Genomic DNA, 18,318 nt, shown 5'->3' with positions numbered 1-18,318 from the left:
TGCAAAAGCATTACAGATGGAATGACTCGCATGCCACAAGGTCAATAGCCACTAGGTTACACACATGGCATCCCAACTCTGAAATCAAAATAAGCCATAACCAGAGGATGGGTAATAAAATGGATCTGGGAGTATGTTGACTCTGTGCCAACATAGACTTATGTAGAAAGAGAATGTGTTACAACTTCTATATGTGAGTTCTACATGTAGAAAGAGAATGTGTTACAACTTCTACATATGACTTCTACATGTAGAAAGAGAATGTGCTACAACTTCTACATGTAGAAAGAGAATGTGTTACAACTTCTATATACGACTTCTACCTGTAGAAAGAGAATGTGTTACAACTTCTACATGTAGAAAGAGAATGTATTGCAACTTCTACATACAACTTCTACATGTAGAAAGAGAATGTGTTACAACTTCTATGAGAGTGCTCTCAACGGAAGCAAGAACGGAAGAGGGAGAGAGAGAAACAGAGAGCCACACAAGTTTTGCTTGGTGCAGAACACCCTAATCTTCTTTTTCATTCATTTATACATGTGTTTGAGTATTGTACATAACCGGGGTAAAGGCACAGTGACCTTTAACCCCCACAACCTCCCACTTAAAGGACAATGTGGCTTTAAGGGAGAACAACCAATGAGCATATTATCCAATGCCCATCAATACACGACAATACTCAAACTACTGACTAGGTAGACTCTTCGTCAGCATATCTGTAGGGTTATCATCTGTATGAACCTTGACAAGCTCTATGCGCTTGTCCTCAAGTACCTCCCTGATGAAATGGTACATGACCTCAATGTGTTCGGTCTTTGCATGAAAGACCGGATTCCGTGCTAGCTGAATAGCACTCATGGAATCACTATGCAATGTCGGTACACCTGTATGAATCCCCAAATCTCCCACTAGCCGATCAAGCCATATAGCCTCCTTGCAACCCTCTGTGGTTGCAACATACTCAGCCTCTGTGGTAGACAAAGCAACGCACTTCTATGTGCAAGACATCCACGACACTGCACCACCTACAAAGGTGAACACATAACTAGAGGTGGATCTCCTACTATCCACATGCCCTGCATAGTCTGAATCTATGTACCCAAGTATATGCATGTCTCCTCTACCAAAGCAGATGCACATCTCCTTGGTACCCTTCATGTACCTCATGATGCACTTAACTACCTCCCAATGCCTCTTTCCTGGATTAGCCATATACCGGCTAACAACTCCCACTGCGAATGCAATGTTTGGTCTAGTAGCTACCATAGCATACATAAGACTCCCAACCGTTGATGCATAAGGAACCTTGGCCATCATGGCTCTCTCCTCATCTGATTTGGGACTATCTGTATGACTTAGTTTCACATATGGAGGCAATGGAGTACTCATTGCCTTCCCCCCCTCCATATTGAAATGCTGCAATACTTTTGTAACATACTCCTTCTATGAAAGCCAAAGGAGTTTCCTACTCTGATCACGCGTGATGCGCATACCAAGAATATGACCTGCAAGTCGCAAATCCTTCATATTAAAGGCCTCAAGCAACTTGGCCTTTAATGCATCTAGCTCATAAGTATTTTTGCTAGCCAATAGCATATCATCCACATATAGTGCCAGGATTATCAGGTTATTATCCTTAGCCCTTTTAGTGTAGAGGCAGTGATCAATTTCACTCCTTCTAAAACCCTGGGACCGAATGAAAGCGTCAAACTTCTGATACTATTCTCTAGGCGCTTGCTTAAGATCATAGAGACTCTTCTTCAACTTGCGAACTAAATGATCTTTGCCCTTTTCTTCAAAGCCTTCTGGTTGCACCATGTAAATTTCCTCATGCAAATCCCCATGCAAGAAAGCTGTCTTGACATCCATCTGCATAAGCTCCATATCTTCTGCTACCACTAGTCAAAGCATGCATCTAAGTGTGGTCATCTTCACAACTAGAGAGAATATCTCATCAAAGTCCACACCCTTCTCTTGCTTAAACCCTTTAGCGACCAAACGGGCCTTGTACCTAGGCACATCATCACCTGTGACCTTCATCTTTTAGACCCATTTACATGGCAATGCTTTCTTTCCATGTGGCAAAGAAACCAAGTACCAAGTCTTATTCTTCATAAGTGAACTCATCTATGATTGCATAGCATACTCCCACTTGCGTTGATCCTCGCGCATCATAGCCTCTCTGTAGCAAGAAGGCTCCCCGCAATCAGTAAGCATTACATAGTCTACCCCTGGAACAAACCTATCAGGCGGTCTAGACACTCTAGATGATCTTCTCAAGGGCATTTCAGCTTGCTATCCCACCTGCATATGAGCCACATTTGGCTCATCATTTCCACCAATAGATGATCCATCATCTACCCTTAATTGTATACCTGTGGGAGTATTCGTTGGTACCATTTCTTGCACATTTGGTGCATGGACAGCTTGCTGTCTATCAACATATGTAGGTGGATTCACATCCTAGAAAGTGATTCTCCTCATTTCCACATCCCTCATGGGTGCCTTATGCATCTTCTTCTCATTGAAGACTACATCATGGCTGCGTATGATCTTCTTTGCTTCTGGATCCCAGATACGATAGTCCATCTCTCCACTTTCACCATAACTCAGAAAGATGCATTTCCTAGACTTAGGATCTAGCTTCTTTCGAAGCTCTTTCAGCACATGTGCATATGCCTCACACCCAAATATATGCAAATGAGAGTAAGAGGGCTTCTTGCCACTCCATGCCTATTCAGGAATACCACCATCCAAACTCTTACTAGGTGATCTATTGATCACATGCACTACAGTCTTCATTGCCTCAGCCTAAAAACCACCAGAAAGACTTGCATTGGAAAGCATGCATTGCAACCTTTCTTGAATGGTACGGTTGATCTTTTCTGCAACTGGATTTTGCTCTAGAGTATGAGGGGATTTGAGCTCCCTCTTAATCCCACGTGTATCACAGAAATGCTGAAAGTCATGAGAGAGATACTCTCCACCATTGTCAGTTCGTAGGCATTTAAGCGTTCTACCTGATTGATTCTCAACCAAGGCCAGCCATTTTTGAAATACCTGGAATACATCACTCTTCCAAGCTATAGCATAAGCCCACACTTTCCTAGTTGCATCATCAATGAATGTCACATAGTATTCAGCCCCGCCTAATGACCGTGTAGGCATGGGACCACATACATCTGAATGCACCAAATCAAGCTTTTCAAACTCTTTCTTTCCCCTTATTTTATGGGCTGATTTAGTCTGCTTCCCATAGAGACAGTGCTCACAAAATTCAAAATCAGAGAAACTCAAATGTGGTACATAACCGAAACGGCATAAGAGTTTCATTCCATTCTGGCTCATGTGCCCCAACCTGTAATGCCACAAAGAAGTGCTTGGCTGCTCAATTATTGCAACAACATGATCAAATACCCCTGATACATGTAAGGGATACAAAGTCCCACACTTGGCACCCCTGGCCAAAAGCATAGAGCCCTTCTAAATTTTCCAACTCTGAAAGCCAAAAGTGGTGTGAAAACCAGCATCATCTAGATGACCCACTGAAATAAGACTCTTGGTCAACTTAGGCACATGTCTCACATGTTTCAAAATAAATGCAGACCCATTTGCAAAAGAAAACTTTATGTCACCTACTCCCACTATGTCACATGCATAGTCATTTCCAAGATGCACACAACCTGTCTTTCCACTGTCATAAGTGGAGAACCATTCCCTATGGGGAGTAACATGGAATGAAGCACCAGAATCCAAAATCCAATCCTAGGAATATGCATCATTTGAAGCGGTAAGCAACTCTGCAGATAAATTAGACATGAAAAGAACGTCATTGTCACTATCATGTGTGATTGCATTGATCTCCTCCATCTTCACTTTTCCTTTCTCCTCCCTTGGACTCTCTTCCTTTTGATTTGCACCCCAATTTTCATTCCTTTTTTTATCCTTTTGCTCTATTTTCAGCTTGTAGCAATCCTTTTTCATATGGCCCTTCTTGCCACAGTGGTAACACTCAATGTTCCGTGCCCTGGATTTGCTACGAGACTTCCCTCTTTCTTGGGACTTCCCCCTGAACTGTGATCTGCCCCTTTGCACATTTAAGGCTGCATCCTGCTTGTTGCCGTCCATAGACTTCTGTCTAATCTCCTCGGCCAACAAGCTACCCACAACATCATCAAATTTTAGTACTCCACCAGGTGCAGAGTTACTGACTGCTGTATGGAAGGTATCCCATGAGGATGGCAATGAACATAATAGAAATATTGCCTTAGTCTCCGCATCAAAATTCATCTTCTGAGCTTGAAGCTGGCTGAAAATAATATTGAATTCATTCAAGTGAGAAGCAATGGAGACCCCTTCCTTCATCTGCAGCTCAAACCACCTCTTCATGAGGTAAACTTTATTAGAGGCAGTTTCCTTTTCATAAGTGGCACACAGTTTCTTCAAATCTTCCGTAGTCTGCTCATTTACTACTGTGAAATAAACTGACTCTGCAAGATGAAGTGTAATAGTAGACTTTGCTAATGCATCCAACTCATTGCAATCATCCTCAAACATATTTGCAGGCTTAGCTTCAATCCCTGCCAAGGTTTCAATCTGCTTCTTTTGAATAAGCACATCCCTTATCTGTTCTTTCCACAAAGAAAAGTTTGTTCCATCAAACTTTTTAATGTTGAAAAACTCCTTTTCAGACATGGAAGAGGATGCCATAATGCAAATAAAGCAAAATCCCAAATGCTAGTGCCTGTAAGAGAGAATCACACCAAATACTAGGTGCACTCAAATGTATATGCCACAATAGATTGAAATATCACCAAAACTCAAAGCTCAAAGCATCAAAAGATGCAGCTGACTCATGTGCATGTACTATGCATTTATATGAGAAAATCTGGCCCAAAAGAAAATGCCAACTGCAATGGCAATCCAAAATGCCAATAGGTGCCAAAAATGGCTCAAGCATAAACACCGTCCATGGGCATATGCATCAATAATATCTCATCTAAGCGAGCATAACACTATCAGTGCATCACCTGCAATGTGTCAAAGCTGTCCCTCAGCATAATATAGCATCCATGTGCAAAGTGTTCATAAAATAGCATCCCACAAGGCAATCTGGGCCTATCAGTGCATCCAATAAGGATCGCAATGCATCCAAATGGCCTATAAATCATCCACTACAACCCAATGCACACCACGAATGAGCGCACATGGCTCAAACTGCAACTAGAGTGATCTGCATAAGGTATGCTCAAGAAATCATGGTCCTACGGAAAAGATCGCTACTGAAAATAGAACATGAGATGCCTCAAAACATGGGCGCCATTGCATAATCAGACTCAGCAAGAAAATTTGCAAATATCTCTCTTTTGCCGGAACTCCAAAATCCCAACCGATGAGTGAGAAATGGGAGTCAACACTTATCCACTGCCACGTGGCATAAACCTAAGGTTTCAAAACCTTAGAATGAAAAATGCATAACAGAGAGATGAAATCGAATGCACAGAGATCTATAACTCTGAAAATCCTCCACTGAATTGCAGAGAAGGCCGATTTGGAGGCAGTGAAAAATTTCCTGATTTTGAGGAGTTGTTTGCTCTTCTAATTTCTGAAGAGCAAAGAAATAGTGGTGCATCTTCTTCAGGAGGAACTTCAAAAGAAACTGTCTTCTACTCAAATGCTAGAAGAGGCAGAGGCAGAGGCAGAGAAGGCCGATTTGGAGGCAGTGGTAGAAATCAAAATATGCAGCAAACTCAAGAAAACCAGTCCTTTGAAGGAGGACGTGGTAACTCTAGAGGCAGGGGGAGCCAAAAAGGTTGTGGTGGATGGCAGAGAGGCCAAAATGCAAACAACAATGTTGAATGCTACTATTGTGGTAAAATGGGTCATATGACTAAAGACTGCTACAAAAAGCAAAATGACATTATGAATGGAAAATTGCAGCAAGGCAATTATGCATCCTCTAGTAGACAAGATGATGACAGAAATGAGCATTTGTTTATGGTGCAGGACATGACCAATTCTGTGACAAGTGTAGAAGAAAGTAATGATGTGTGGTATGTTGACTCAGGTGCGTCAAACCACATAACAGGTCATGCAGAATGAATGCAGGATGCAAGGAAAATGAAAAGACCAAAATTTGTGGAGACTGGTGATGATACTGCACATCCTATTGTGCAGATTGGTAAAATTCCTTTGTCTATGTAGAATGGGAAAAAGAAATACATGTCCGATGTATTTCATGTCCCAAATATCACCAAGAACTTGGTTTCTGTTGGTCAAATGGTTGAGCAGGGCTTGCAGGTCAGATTTAATCCTCATGGATGCTTTGTTGAGAATATGAAAAATAACGGTCGCTTGATAGCAAAAGGAAAGAAGAAGGGCAATGTTTACACATGGGACCGGTGTGGTTGCAGATATTGATATCTGGCATAAACGCATTGGTCATGTTAATGTACAGCAACTTAAATCAATGCAGGCCCAAAATATTGTTGTAGGATTACCTAAATTCAAGGTTGCAGAAATGCATAAGGTATGTAAAGCCTGTCAATTTGGAAATAGGCAAGGAAACCATTTCCTAGACATGTTCAAGAGAGTAAGAAGCCATTGGAATTAATCCACTCTGATGTGTGGACTACTAAAGCTGCATCTATTGGAGGCTGTCATTATTTTGTCACTTTTATTGATGACTACAGCAGAAAAGTTTAGGTGTATTTTATGAAAAAGAAAAGTGAAGTGTTTGGGCATTTCAAAGCTTTTAAAGCTATGGTTGAAAAAGAAACAGGCCTGCAAATAAAATGCCTAAGGTCAGATGGAGAGAGAGAGTACCTCTCAAATGAGTCTGCAAGATTCCTGCAAGAGCATGGCATAAAGCAGTAATATTCATGCAGTCATACCCCACACCAAAATGGACTTGCAGAAAGGAAAAACATGCATATTGGAGAGGTATCTCGGGCCATGCTAAATGAAAAAGACCTATCAGATTATTATTGGGCTGAAGCAGTTGCTATAGCAGTTTACATAATGAACAGGACTCCCACTGCAGCAATACATGGCATGACGCCAGAGGAGATGTATATTGGTAGGAAACCAGATATTTCTCCTTTGAAAATTTTTTGTTGCATTGCCTATTTTCATGTTCTAGATGAGTTGAGGTCCAAGTTGGATCCAAAAGCTGAGAAGTGCATCTTTATTGGTTATTCTCTACAGCAAAAAGGGTATAGATGCTATAACCCTTCTACTCGTAAGTTTACAGTGAGCAGAGATGTTTTTGATGAGATGAGCAGCTGGTATAAACCAGTAAATGTGATTGATGATATAGATGCACAAAATGGTAATGCTGCACAGAATTCACAGCAGCAATCACAAAATATTAGTGGACCTGCAGTGTCCTCTAGCAGTGGTTTACATATTTCGCCATGGACAGATAGATTGAGATCAGGAGAATCTCCTCAAAGCAATGCAGACAGTGGTATGCAAGTATCACGAAAAGGAAAAGAGAAGGTAGATCAGCCCATGTTTGATGTGAATGCAGGTCACTCTTATGTGGATGGTGAATCCAGTGACTCAGAACAGAGCATTGATGATGAGTTGGGTATTCCTTCTATTGTTACACCTGGAGTAAGGAAGACCATGGATGTTTTGAGAGCACCTGGAAGTGATCCTACTTTGCGTAGGTCTACCAGAGCTAGGTATCCTGTGGATAGGCTGAAATATGATGGATTTACAGCCACTCACTATGCTTATATGGTCAAAGTGATACAGGAACGAGAACCTACTTCTTTTGAGCAAGCCATGGGAAAAGAAAAATGAGAGAAAGCCATGGATGAAGAAATGGATGCCTTGGAAGCATATGCTACATGGGAATTGGTACCTTTGCCTAAAGACAAGAATGCAATTGGCTGTAAGTGGGTTTATAAGGTGAAGCACAATGCAGATGGTTCTCTGAACAGATACAAGGCGAGATTAGTTGTCAAGGGGTATGCATAGACATATGGCATTGATTATGAAGAAACATTCAGTCCGGTTGCAAGGATGGCAACCTCAAGAGTAGTCATTGTATGGCTGCATCAAAGGGATGGTCTTTACATCAGATGGATGTAAAGAATACCTTCTTGCATGGTGATTTGCAAGAAGAGGTCTTTATGGAGCAACCACCAGGTTATGTTCATGCTATTCATCCTGAGTTTGTTTGCAGGTTGAAGAAAGCCTTGTATGGTTTGAAGCAAGCACCTAGAGAATGGTATGACAAGATAGGACAGTATCTTGTCACTATTGGCTTTCAGATTTCCAAGGCAGATTTCTCACTTTATGTGAGAAAAACATAGAAAAGTATTATGCTGCTTGTCATTTATGTTGATGATTTGATCATCACAGGTGATAGTGATGAAGATATCCTTCATGTGAAAATGCTATTGAAGCAGAAGTTTGAGATGAAGGATTTGAGAGAGCTGCGTTATTTCTTGGGCATTGAGGTGATTAGATCACCAAGTGGGATGCGGCTCTTGCAGAGGCAGTATGGATTGGACATGCTGTCCAAATATGGGATGACAGGCTGTAAGCCTATTTCAGTTCCTTTGGAGCAGAATGTGAAGCTGAGTGCAGATACAGGTGAGCTTCTGGAAGACCCTACTATGTACAGGCGCATAGTAGGAAGTCTAATTTATATGACTATTATCAGGCCAGATTTGAGCTATGCTGTTGGATTGATAAGTCAGTTTATGCAAGCTCCAAGGAAACCGCATTTGGATGCGGCTAGACGCATACTGAGGTATGTGAAGTCCACATTGTAGTATGGACTATTTTATGAGGCTGGGGTTCAGATACAGTTACATGGATACACTGATGCTGATTGGGTTGCTAGTATTTCTGATAGACGATCTACCAGTGGATATGTGTTCTCTTTTGGGAGTGTTGCAGTCACTTGGAGCAGCAAGAAACAGCCTACAGTTGCCTTGTCAAGCATAGAGGCTAAGTACAGGGGTGCAACAATGGCTGCATTCGAGGTCGCTTGGTTACATAAGCTACTTTATGATATGCATCAGTCTACAAATGGGCCAGTTGTCATTTATTGTGACAACATGAGCAGTATACACTTGGCAAATAACCTAGTCTATCATGCTAGAACAAAGCACATTGAGGTACATTATCACTATGTGTGGGAGAAGGTTTTACTAGGTCTTATTGATCTAGTCTATGTCAGCACAGAGGATCAGGTAGCTGACATATTCACGAAGGCATTGGGCGTAGAGAAGCTGCGCAAGTTCAGAGACCTGCTTGGTGTGCAAGAATTGGGATTGAGCTCGAGGGGGAGTGTTGAGATATCGAGCTCCACTCGTGATATGCCAGGGTGACCATTGTGCATTTATGTCACCGACTTGTTAGCTGCAGATGCGGTTGGTACACCACCCATGAATAATAGCTAGATGACAGCTATCCTTATATACTCTAGTTCGTGGCTCAGTTAGTATGCCACCTTAGTTAGCTGAGTTTGGTTTGAGACCCACATATAGGATTCTTCTATTTCTTTGTACTAGAGTTCTTTTGGCTTTCATAACTAAAAAGAGGAAAACTATTTTCAGCCTCCACCTTTGTGTGTATTCCCCCATTGTGTGTGTGAGAAAGGCGCAAGTGAGACTCCTTCCTTCTCTCCCACTATCTTCACACCCTTTAGGAGAAAGGTCCATTTCAACATACCACAGACATACATGGCATGTCGATATGGAGTCTTTCCCCTAAAGAAGACCCCTCAAGCATCATATAGAAGCTATTTTAGAATTGCGGTGGTTTCATTCAAAGGTATTACAATATGAGCATGGTAACTAGCCCAATGGGTTTACAAGATATAGATATATATATGTATGTATGTATGTATGCATATATATATATATATGTCTGTGTATGTGTGTGTGTGTCTGTATATATATATGTATGTATGTATGTATGTATGTATAGCTATGTGTGTGTGTGTGTGTGTGTGTAGCTATATATATACATATATATATGTATACATACATATAATGTATACACACACACACACACCTCTTTGTAAGACTAGAATACATTTGATCATTTGGGATTGCTAAAAAATGGAAGTGACTTTGAGTTTTACTATTAAAAACAAACACAGTAGTTGTAGAACAAGCGCAGTGGTGATTTACTATTTGGGGATTACATTTTAACAAGAATAGTGGTTGTAAGACATGCATGATGGGGTTTTACTATTAAGGATTTACATTAAACTATTGCAATGGTTGTAAAACAAGCATAGTGGGTTTGGGATTTATCCATTTTTCTAGGATAAGTGGAATACATTTTTCTTAAAATGCATTTTCTTGTACAGTATTAGTCTTCCACTACTCCAAGACACCCCATAATGTGCTCATGCTTGTCTAAATCCATTTTGAAGATACTCTTGCCCTTCTTTCTTCTAGGCATAGCTTGCAATTGGAACATTAAATAGCTCCTACTAGATGAGACTACACAAATGTTTGTATACTCTTATGTAACAATTCATAATTGTGGCCTCTCTTGTATATATCTAGATGAATCCAGGAACATTCCCAAACTCATCCTCTAAAAACACAACATAGTGCAGTTTCAATCTCATGATAGTCACTCACAAGGTTGAAAACCATAAACTCCATCATGCATAGCAGGGACTAGCTACTATGACATCCCCACTGACGTCATCAGCGCCCAACAGTGGGTGTAGACCATAGTATAAAAATATGCTCTCACACATACAAATCCACACACCCACACATACTTAAGCATCCATTTATACAAAGTCTTCGTACTGAGTTTCTGTCGGCACTCCGGAGGTGAACGGCAGACTCAGCCATGATGAAGGCTAGCACTAAAGGAGAAGGCTGATCAAAAGGTAGTCCAAAATCTCTTCATTCAAGCTACAACTGCTTGTGAAGTCTAAACATTTTCATTTTAGTCTCTCCCCAACAAGCATCTAAATCTAAATCTAGCTGATAGGGCAACGCACCATGTAAGATAGAAAGAATTATCACAATACCAACATCTAAATCTAAATCTAGCTGATAGGGCCTCTCTTGTATGTTTTTTTGTATACATATATCCAACTACTACATCCCACTTCTCATAGCCGGTTCCCCAATAATCCTTAAATGATTCCTCAACCTTGTTCTTGGGCTTGGTACATTACAACACAAAGTATGGGCATCTTCCTTGTTCTCCCAGAGTCAACGAGACAACTGCAAAGTTATCCCCTTTTCTAGACAACCAGTGAGTCATCAAAATACTCCCCAAACTATGGTGAGTCATCATTTGTTTCTCCATTGTCTATCACTCCATCTTGACTAGAGGGAAACTTTGAACTGTCTCCCATCTCTTCACAATTGTATTGTCCTCACAATTGTCATGATCCCCTGTGATGCGCATATTGTAGAAACAAGAGAGTTTTCTTGTTCTTTACATGTGGTTGTTTGAAAAGCCCCATATGCTGTGAAAACTATGAGTTCCTTTAATGGCCTCACAATCATATCTATTTCTCCTTTTCACTTTATTCACTTCCACTTCATGGAACACTCTGTTCATGACACTATTCCTAATACTTTGTTTATTGTATGTTGATAGAGCTCTTGTGGAGAGGTTGGATGTGAGCCATGTTATAGCATCATGGGCATCATTGACCTTTTCTTGAGGGCATGTTAGTTGGTTTTTGAACAAAGCTCGCTTAAGAACAACATCACATCCATCATGTTCCCCCTTGCCATGGCTACACCCAAAGAAATTCCACATCATGTTTAGATCAGTCAGAGATTTAAACCTTGAGCCTTGAGACAAACTAGAATCCATGGGCTAATTTACATGAGAGGAAGCACCATCTGACCACACCAAATGTTATTTTATATTTTCTTGTACATGGGAATCATCACTTTTTAGCCATTCCCAATGCAATAGAAAAGCATGCTGCTACACAAATAAGATGTCATGTTCCTTATCATCCAAGAACCAAATGTAGAAATGGTATGAGCATTGCACTAACTTGGACTCCGAGTCAACGAGTAAATTGACATCAATCATACAAGGAAGAAGCAAGAGGGAATCTTTCCTGGAAAGAAAATGATTACTGCAGTTAGAGCCACTTTTCTGAGAGGTTCGACCAGAAGCCTCATCTTGTATGTCACCTGTGGCATAGGCTTACCCCAATCTTGACGTGATTGGTGGAAGTCATCTTTCAAAGTGTCAAAGATCAGAGTCTGTGCATCTTCTTTTTGCCTCTAGATTGCGGTCCTTTCTAGCATGTGTTGTAAGAGCAGCATCAGTTTGTATGGAAGCCATTTGAGAAGGAGAAGTTTATGGACAAAAGGAGGGGCAGAAAAAAGCGAGGTATAAAACAGGAAGAGTTGGATAGGGAAAATTAAAGCTAAGAAGGAAGGGAAAGGGGACGAGTGGTTGCAGACAGAGCAAAGGCTGATTCGAAGAAGAACAAGGGGCAGGCAGCAAAAACAGAGAATTGCGATCAGAAATTCAGCAACAAGTGAGGGAAATTTGACGAAGCAGAGCATGGGGAGGAAGGGGGCAGGTGCGACTGAATTACAGCAGGTCCTGGGGCATGAAATCAGGCTGTGTAGGCCGGGTTCTTCAGGGCGGGCTGCAGCAGCTCCTCACCTCAGCTCTCTCTCACACACACACACACACACACATTCTCTCTCTCTCTCTCTCTCTCTCACACACCCCCACACATTTTTTTGGTGAAAAACACACACACTTTTTTTGGGTGAAACACACACACACACATTTTTGGGGTGAATAAACCTCCTGCAACCAAAACCAATGTTGCAAAACCAAAAGTCAATCTCTCTCTCTCTCTCTCTTGCTCTCACACACACACACACACACTCTCTCTCTCTGTCTCTCTCTCTCTCTCTCTCTCACACACACACACACACACAGCCATTCATACTTTCTACAAAGGAAACTCATTTATTATTTAATTTGCCTACTGACCTAAAAAGGATTGGGGTGGGTGTGTGCGTGTGCACAGGGCAGTTGAGTTCCATGACTGTCTTATCCCCCCGTCCAAATGCTGGTTACAAGAGTGTGTTCTATTGGGGGTTCATAATTAAACCTTAGTTCCACTAGCTAGGATTGGCAATCTCAGGAATAGAAGAGGTGAAGGAAATGAATAAGTACGGCAGAGACAGCCGTAAGAAGAGTGGTAGAAGAATTGAGAATATTCACACTTGCCTTATGACTGAGATTTCAAAAAACATCACTTTAGAAAAATTCATGATTATAATTCAGCTCAGTTAGAATCTTAGCAAAATTCAACTTAAAAGGCCATGTGTGATGATGGAAACAACGTTGTCTTCACAAAAGATAAATGCATCACTCAAGACTCCTGCTAGAAGGCTTTGGGCACAAGCACTAAACATGAAGAACATGCATGCGTTTGATAGCACAGTAGTGGAAAAACAGCATGCATGCACTCCTCTGAGTAGCTCTTTATTGACCTCCGGCACAAGAGGATGGCGTGAAAAGCCTTTGCACTTTGAAAAGTCTTATTCATCCTCATCTAGAACATGCAACATGAGTGCTGCATTTGCGCTCTCTATGGGCTGTTACATTGTGGCTGATTTCTTTCTCTAGTGTGGCGATTTCTTGGTCTGTTGTGGGACCTCCTTTTGTTGCTGCAAATCGTGCTGCTGCTCTTGCTGAGCTTGCTATTTCAAGCCTTCTGGTCCTGTTTCACCTTTTGTTCATCCTCATCTTGTGACCTCAATGTACCCTATGAAGATGCGATTCTTGCTCCTGTGACCTAACTTGACCTATCTTTATACCTATATCTTTGAAGGACATGCACAAAAGTGTCAGAAACTTTCAAGTGCATAAGAACCATGTCTTTTACTTGAATATCCCCTCGACTAGTTTTTTCATTGTCCTTTTCAGAAAGTACACAACCGAACCGAAAACTTTCGAGTGCATAATAACACGTTTTCTACTTGAATATCCCCTAGACTAGTTTTCCATTGTCCTTTTCAGAAAGTGCACCAAGTACCCACCATAGACATGCCTTCCTGTAGGGTGGAGTGTATAATAACCGAACCGAACCGAAAACTTTCGAGTGCATAATAACACGTTTTCTACTTGAATATCCCCTAGACTAGTTTTCCATTGTCCTTTTCAGAAAGTGCACCAAGTACCCACCATAGACATGCCTTCCTGTAGGGTGGAGTGTAGAGGGGCAGATCTGCTCCTCTCTCCTACTCCTGATTGATATAAACAGGTGCTCTGAGGTATCTTGACGAGGCTGATGACTTCTGAAAGTCTGAAGCTCTGAATGGAGAAAAGAGGGGCCATTTATAGGCTGCCCTCCCTCCCTCCCTGCGTGGCCAACTGGAACAGGGAGGAACCAGTAATCTGAGCTGATCTGCTGGTAGGTCTTTTTGGTTGTTTACAGACCCAGGTCTGTTCTGTGATAGACCCAACCAGACACTGGTGTATATAGGGACCTACTTGCCCCTTCTCTCGCTGAAGCCTTCTCTTTGCTACTGTAGCCTCCCTCCTGCCGTACCCTGCTCCCTATGGTTGCACTGACCCAGGTCAGACCTAGCAGCATGTCCATACGCCCATGACAACAACAGATTTGCTCTAGATCTGGCTGCCACATGGGCAGTAAAGTAGACGGATCCATGTGGGCTGGAAGATTTGGCACGTAGAGGGGTTTATGAAGGGTAGGGAGCCTAGGAAACAGGCTGACCAGGGCCTGTCATCAGCTGCCTGGGTTGGGTCAATTTTGCACCAGGTCGGCCTTTCTATGTTCGGTCCTAATGCCTGGTCTGGTCAGCTATAGGCAAAGCAATGAGGTCGGGTATGTAGCAGGGTCAACCCTCTCTTGGAAAGTTGGGCCCCTAAAAAGGGCAGGTCAGCCAGCAGGGAGGGTGGGGAGAGACTAGTCGTCCTCCTCAAAAAGAGGCAAGCCTTGGGCCTCATTATACCCATCCATCACAAGAAAAAGAAGACCACTAAGGCAAGCGGCAAGCAGGAGGGATAAGGGAAGTTATGAAAGCATGACATCTGTCTAGTGGATCAGCCCGTTGGCTGTCGACATGGGGCTTGACAGAGACCTTTCGTATCAGCCCATGCCGACACGTTGTGGAGCATGGTAATATATATATTTTGCTGTGTACATTCTTGCGTACTTCTCCAGATTTGTATGTGTCCTTGATCTACTTGGGCACACACCTTCATGAGGGGGACCTGAGAGCAGTGTGATCCATTGGAACATTCTGCTCAGAAGGGAAGGGTTGGGGGATCTTGGGGCTAGTAGAGCAAGCATTCCTTTCCTTTTTTAAAGCACCATTTCAGAGCCCATTGGAATTTCTTTAGTGCTCACTCCAACAACTAACTTTTACGTGGACGAAGGACACTCAAGCTCAATAAGGTGTGCCTTCGTCCGTCAGGTTTTCACTTCTTTTAGTTTATGCTTCTACGTTCTTCAGATCTGTCGCTTGATGAATGCCTATTCTCAATTGAGGGCAAGTCGAACCAATTAGCCAATCTACTACTTAACATGAGCTTTAGACGACTTTAGATGATTAGTTACTAGCGTAATGATAGCAGTGCAAACCAAGCCACTCATATGAAAAGTTGGGGTCACTGCTGCCTCAAGAAGCAACCAGAGAGATGATGTATGAAGGAGCATAGGCAAGGTGAATTGAAAGCGTAAGCAGCACAAGGGCAAGCCCTAGAATTTTTCAAATGAAGGAGACTCTCTCTCTCTCTCTCTCTCTCTCTCTCTCTCTCTCTTTTAAGACTTACCTCGAATCCTTTCCTGTTGAGCACCTTTATTTCCAACTCCAGTTCCCTCCCAATGCAGACCAACATGAAGGGGTGGATTTTAGTTTCAAACTGTTCTTCGATCAAAATAATGTCGCTGCCAAATACTGTCAGGTCATGATGGGTTCGATTCCCGTACATCCAGAGATTAATGAGAGCTTCTGTGAGATCTTCATCACTCTTATGCTTTCCCAGATGTTGTCGGAGGCAACTTGCAAATCCATGGTTGTGCTCAACTATCTCCTTCAACGGTTGTTTCCCTACCTCGGTAGTTATCTTTACATTGTTGGCTTTGAGCTGCCTCATCTTGTCTCGCACGAAGTCTTTAAGTATGCCCCTAACGGACATCATATTAGACAGCCTCAGGTTCTCGAGACGCAGCAGCATCTTTTCCAACTTCAGCTTCATAATAAGAGTTTCTGTTTCTAGCTTGAGGTTCGCAACTTCGACCTCCTTCTCTTTTATGAGGTTCGCAACTTCGACCTCCTTGTCTTTTAGGAGTACATCTTTTTGCCCTAGGAGTACATCTTTTTTCCCGAGGAGCACGTCCTTCAACGCAAGGAGGTACTTGGCTTCCAACGGCAATCCATCTCCATCAGGGATTGCCGTGGAAAAACTGAAGGGAGTGGGGAAGCGGAAGGGCAATGGAGCCTGGACTTGCGTTCGAAGCAATCGGAGGAAAGCCATTCTCTCTCTCTCACTCACTCTCATAGGGTTTCGGGCTTGAGCGCACACATAAACACAACTCTTTGGGGTCTTAGTGACTGAAAGGGCATTGCATTAATTGGTCCATGTGGCGGGGCGCCACGTGTCAATTTACCTGATTTGGCTCCGTCAATTTCGCTTCCACCGTCCGGCTATGCTGGTCTCTGTCGCAGAAGAGCTGTTTGGTTTTGTTTATCTTGTTGTGGTGCTTGGCTGTGTTTGGTGGCTAGGATGGTGTTTATCCAAGATTTCGTGTTGCATGGCGTTGATCTCTTAGCTTCTGTCTAGGGACGGTTGGCTTGGCGGTGTTTGGTGGCGTCGATCATGGTCGATGCAGTGCAGCTTGGGCGTCGATTTGGCATTGCATGCTGCTGATCTTGTAGCTTTCGCCTAGGTAGGGTTAGCCATGTATAAGATGGAGACCTTCACAGTTGTGGTGCATGTGCAATTCACAACAATTAGCCAAAACTTACTTATGTCTTGCTTCGCTAATTTGTGGAATGATACTCGGACGCGGATCCGAAGGATCCCATGAGTCTCTTGCCAGAAAATATTCTCACGGCTCGATGGAGACCGGCAGAGCAACAGTTTTGGTTGAGGTGTGGCGTTGAGTATTTGCTGATTTCGACCTTCCTTTTCAAACTTCATGACTATACTTCCCTTTCAACCTTCCTTTGGTTTTCATAGTTCATGATATCCTTTGAGGCTTCGTTTGTTTTTGGTAGTTCATAACATGTTCAAGTTTGCTTTTGGACAAAACTTGTCAAGCAATGTGGCAAGGTTGTGGAAATGATTCTAGAAGAACTGACCTCACCGATGGGTATGCATTGGCCATGGATCTTCGTTTATTCTCTTCTCTATCAAAATTTTGTACCTATTGCTAGTGGTCATCTCGTCGTCTCGTTTTGGATTTGTGTTTGTTGATAGAGCTTTGCAAGACATGTGCAAAGGAGGTAGAGGAGTTATGTGACAAAGTCAACTTAGAGAAAGGTATGTTTCCTCTTTCTGAATTCATTACGTAGTCTTTGTGTGTATATAGGTGACAACCTGATTCGTAAGGCTCCGCAAACATTGTTTGGACAATGCCGATACACAAGATATAACTACAACACAAAAATGCTTGTGCTCAAATTGTTGGTCCAAGGTGCGTATCCAATAGAGGCACGTCTTATTTCAATTAGGATACTGTTTGCCCAAATTCGTGAACTAAACTATGAAGGTCAATATGGTATCCATGGCAGTGTTGTAAATGTATTTGTAGATGTCGATCGTGCTCAAAGTGTCTTGCCGAGGTTTTGACAGATGGATCCATAGTAATGGTTGCACTGAAGAGAAAGCCTGAATATGTGCACAATTTCATGAGTGGTTTGGGTGCGACCAACTTTGACAGTGTGAGCATTGCACAAACTCCTTTCCATGCCCTTATACAAAGAGAACAATGTTGGACTCAATCCAATGTGGAAGAAACACATTGACACAAGGATGCCCACAATGAACTTATAAGAAGAATATGAGACAGACACACTTGTACATGGTATATACACGAGTCAGCAAGTCATAGACTTCAAAGACAAGGCAATACTTATTGCACCATCTGAGGGCTTCAAGCCTTTGAACATATGCAAAGACAAGCATTGCGAAGAACTTACTTTCCCAAACCTCTTCCATGGGTACCCTCGCATGTACAACATCCCTGAGCACATGCCCTACTAAGAAATAACAAGGTGAGAGCTTAAGTTCTCTCATCTACGTGGGTACATATGTGAAAAGGACAACTTCAAGGACAAAAAATACAAG

General features: G+C 42.3%; 1 protein-coding gene across 1 annotated transcript in view; it reads right to left on the bottom strand.

The window, feature by feature from the left end:
* The window catches only part of LOC147901849 (uncharacterized), an 86,154-nt gene extending 69,621 nt beyond the window's left edge, over positions 1–16,533 (bottom strand). The window contains exon 1 of the mRNA XM_087374887.1: positions 16,267–16,533. Within this exon, the coding sequence (XP_087231013.1) occupies positions 16,267–16,527 (261 nt within the window). The 5' untranslated portion in view covers positions 16,528–16,533. The remainder of the gene's footprint in view (positions 1–16,266) is intronic.
* Between the last annotated feature and the right edge of the window lie 1,785 nt (positions 16,534–18,318).

The sequence above is a fragment of the Dipteris shenzhenensis genome, chromosome 5 (genome assembly GCF_047967505.1).
Source record: "Dipteris shenzhenensis isolate YYH24624 ecotype China chromosome 5, Dip_SZ_1.0, whole genome shotgun sequence".
NCBI lineage: Eukaryota > Viridiplantae > Streptophyta > Polypodiopsida > Gleicheniales > Dipteridaceae > Dipteris > Dipteris shenzhenensis.
Note: the sequence above shows the minus strand (reverse complement) of the source record. Positions and strands in the feature narration are given on the sequence as shown.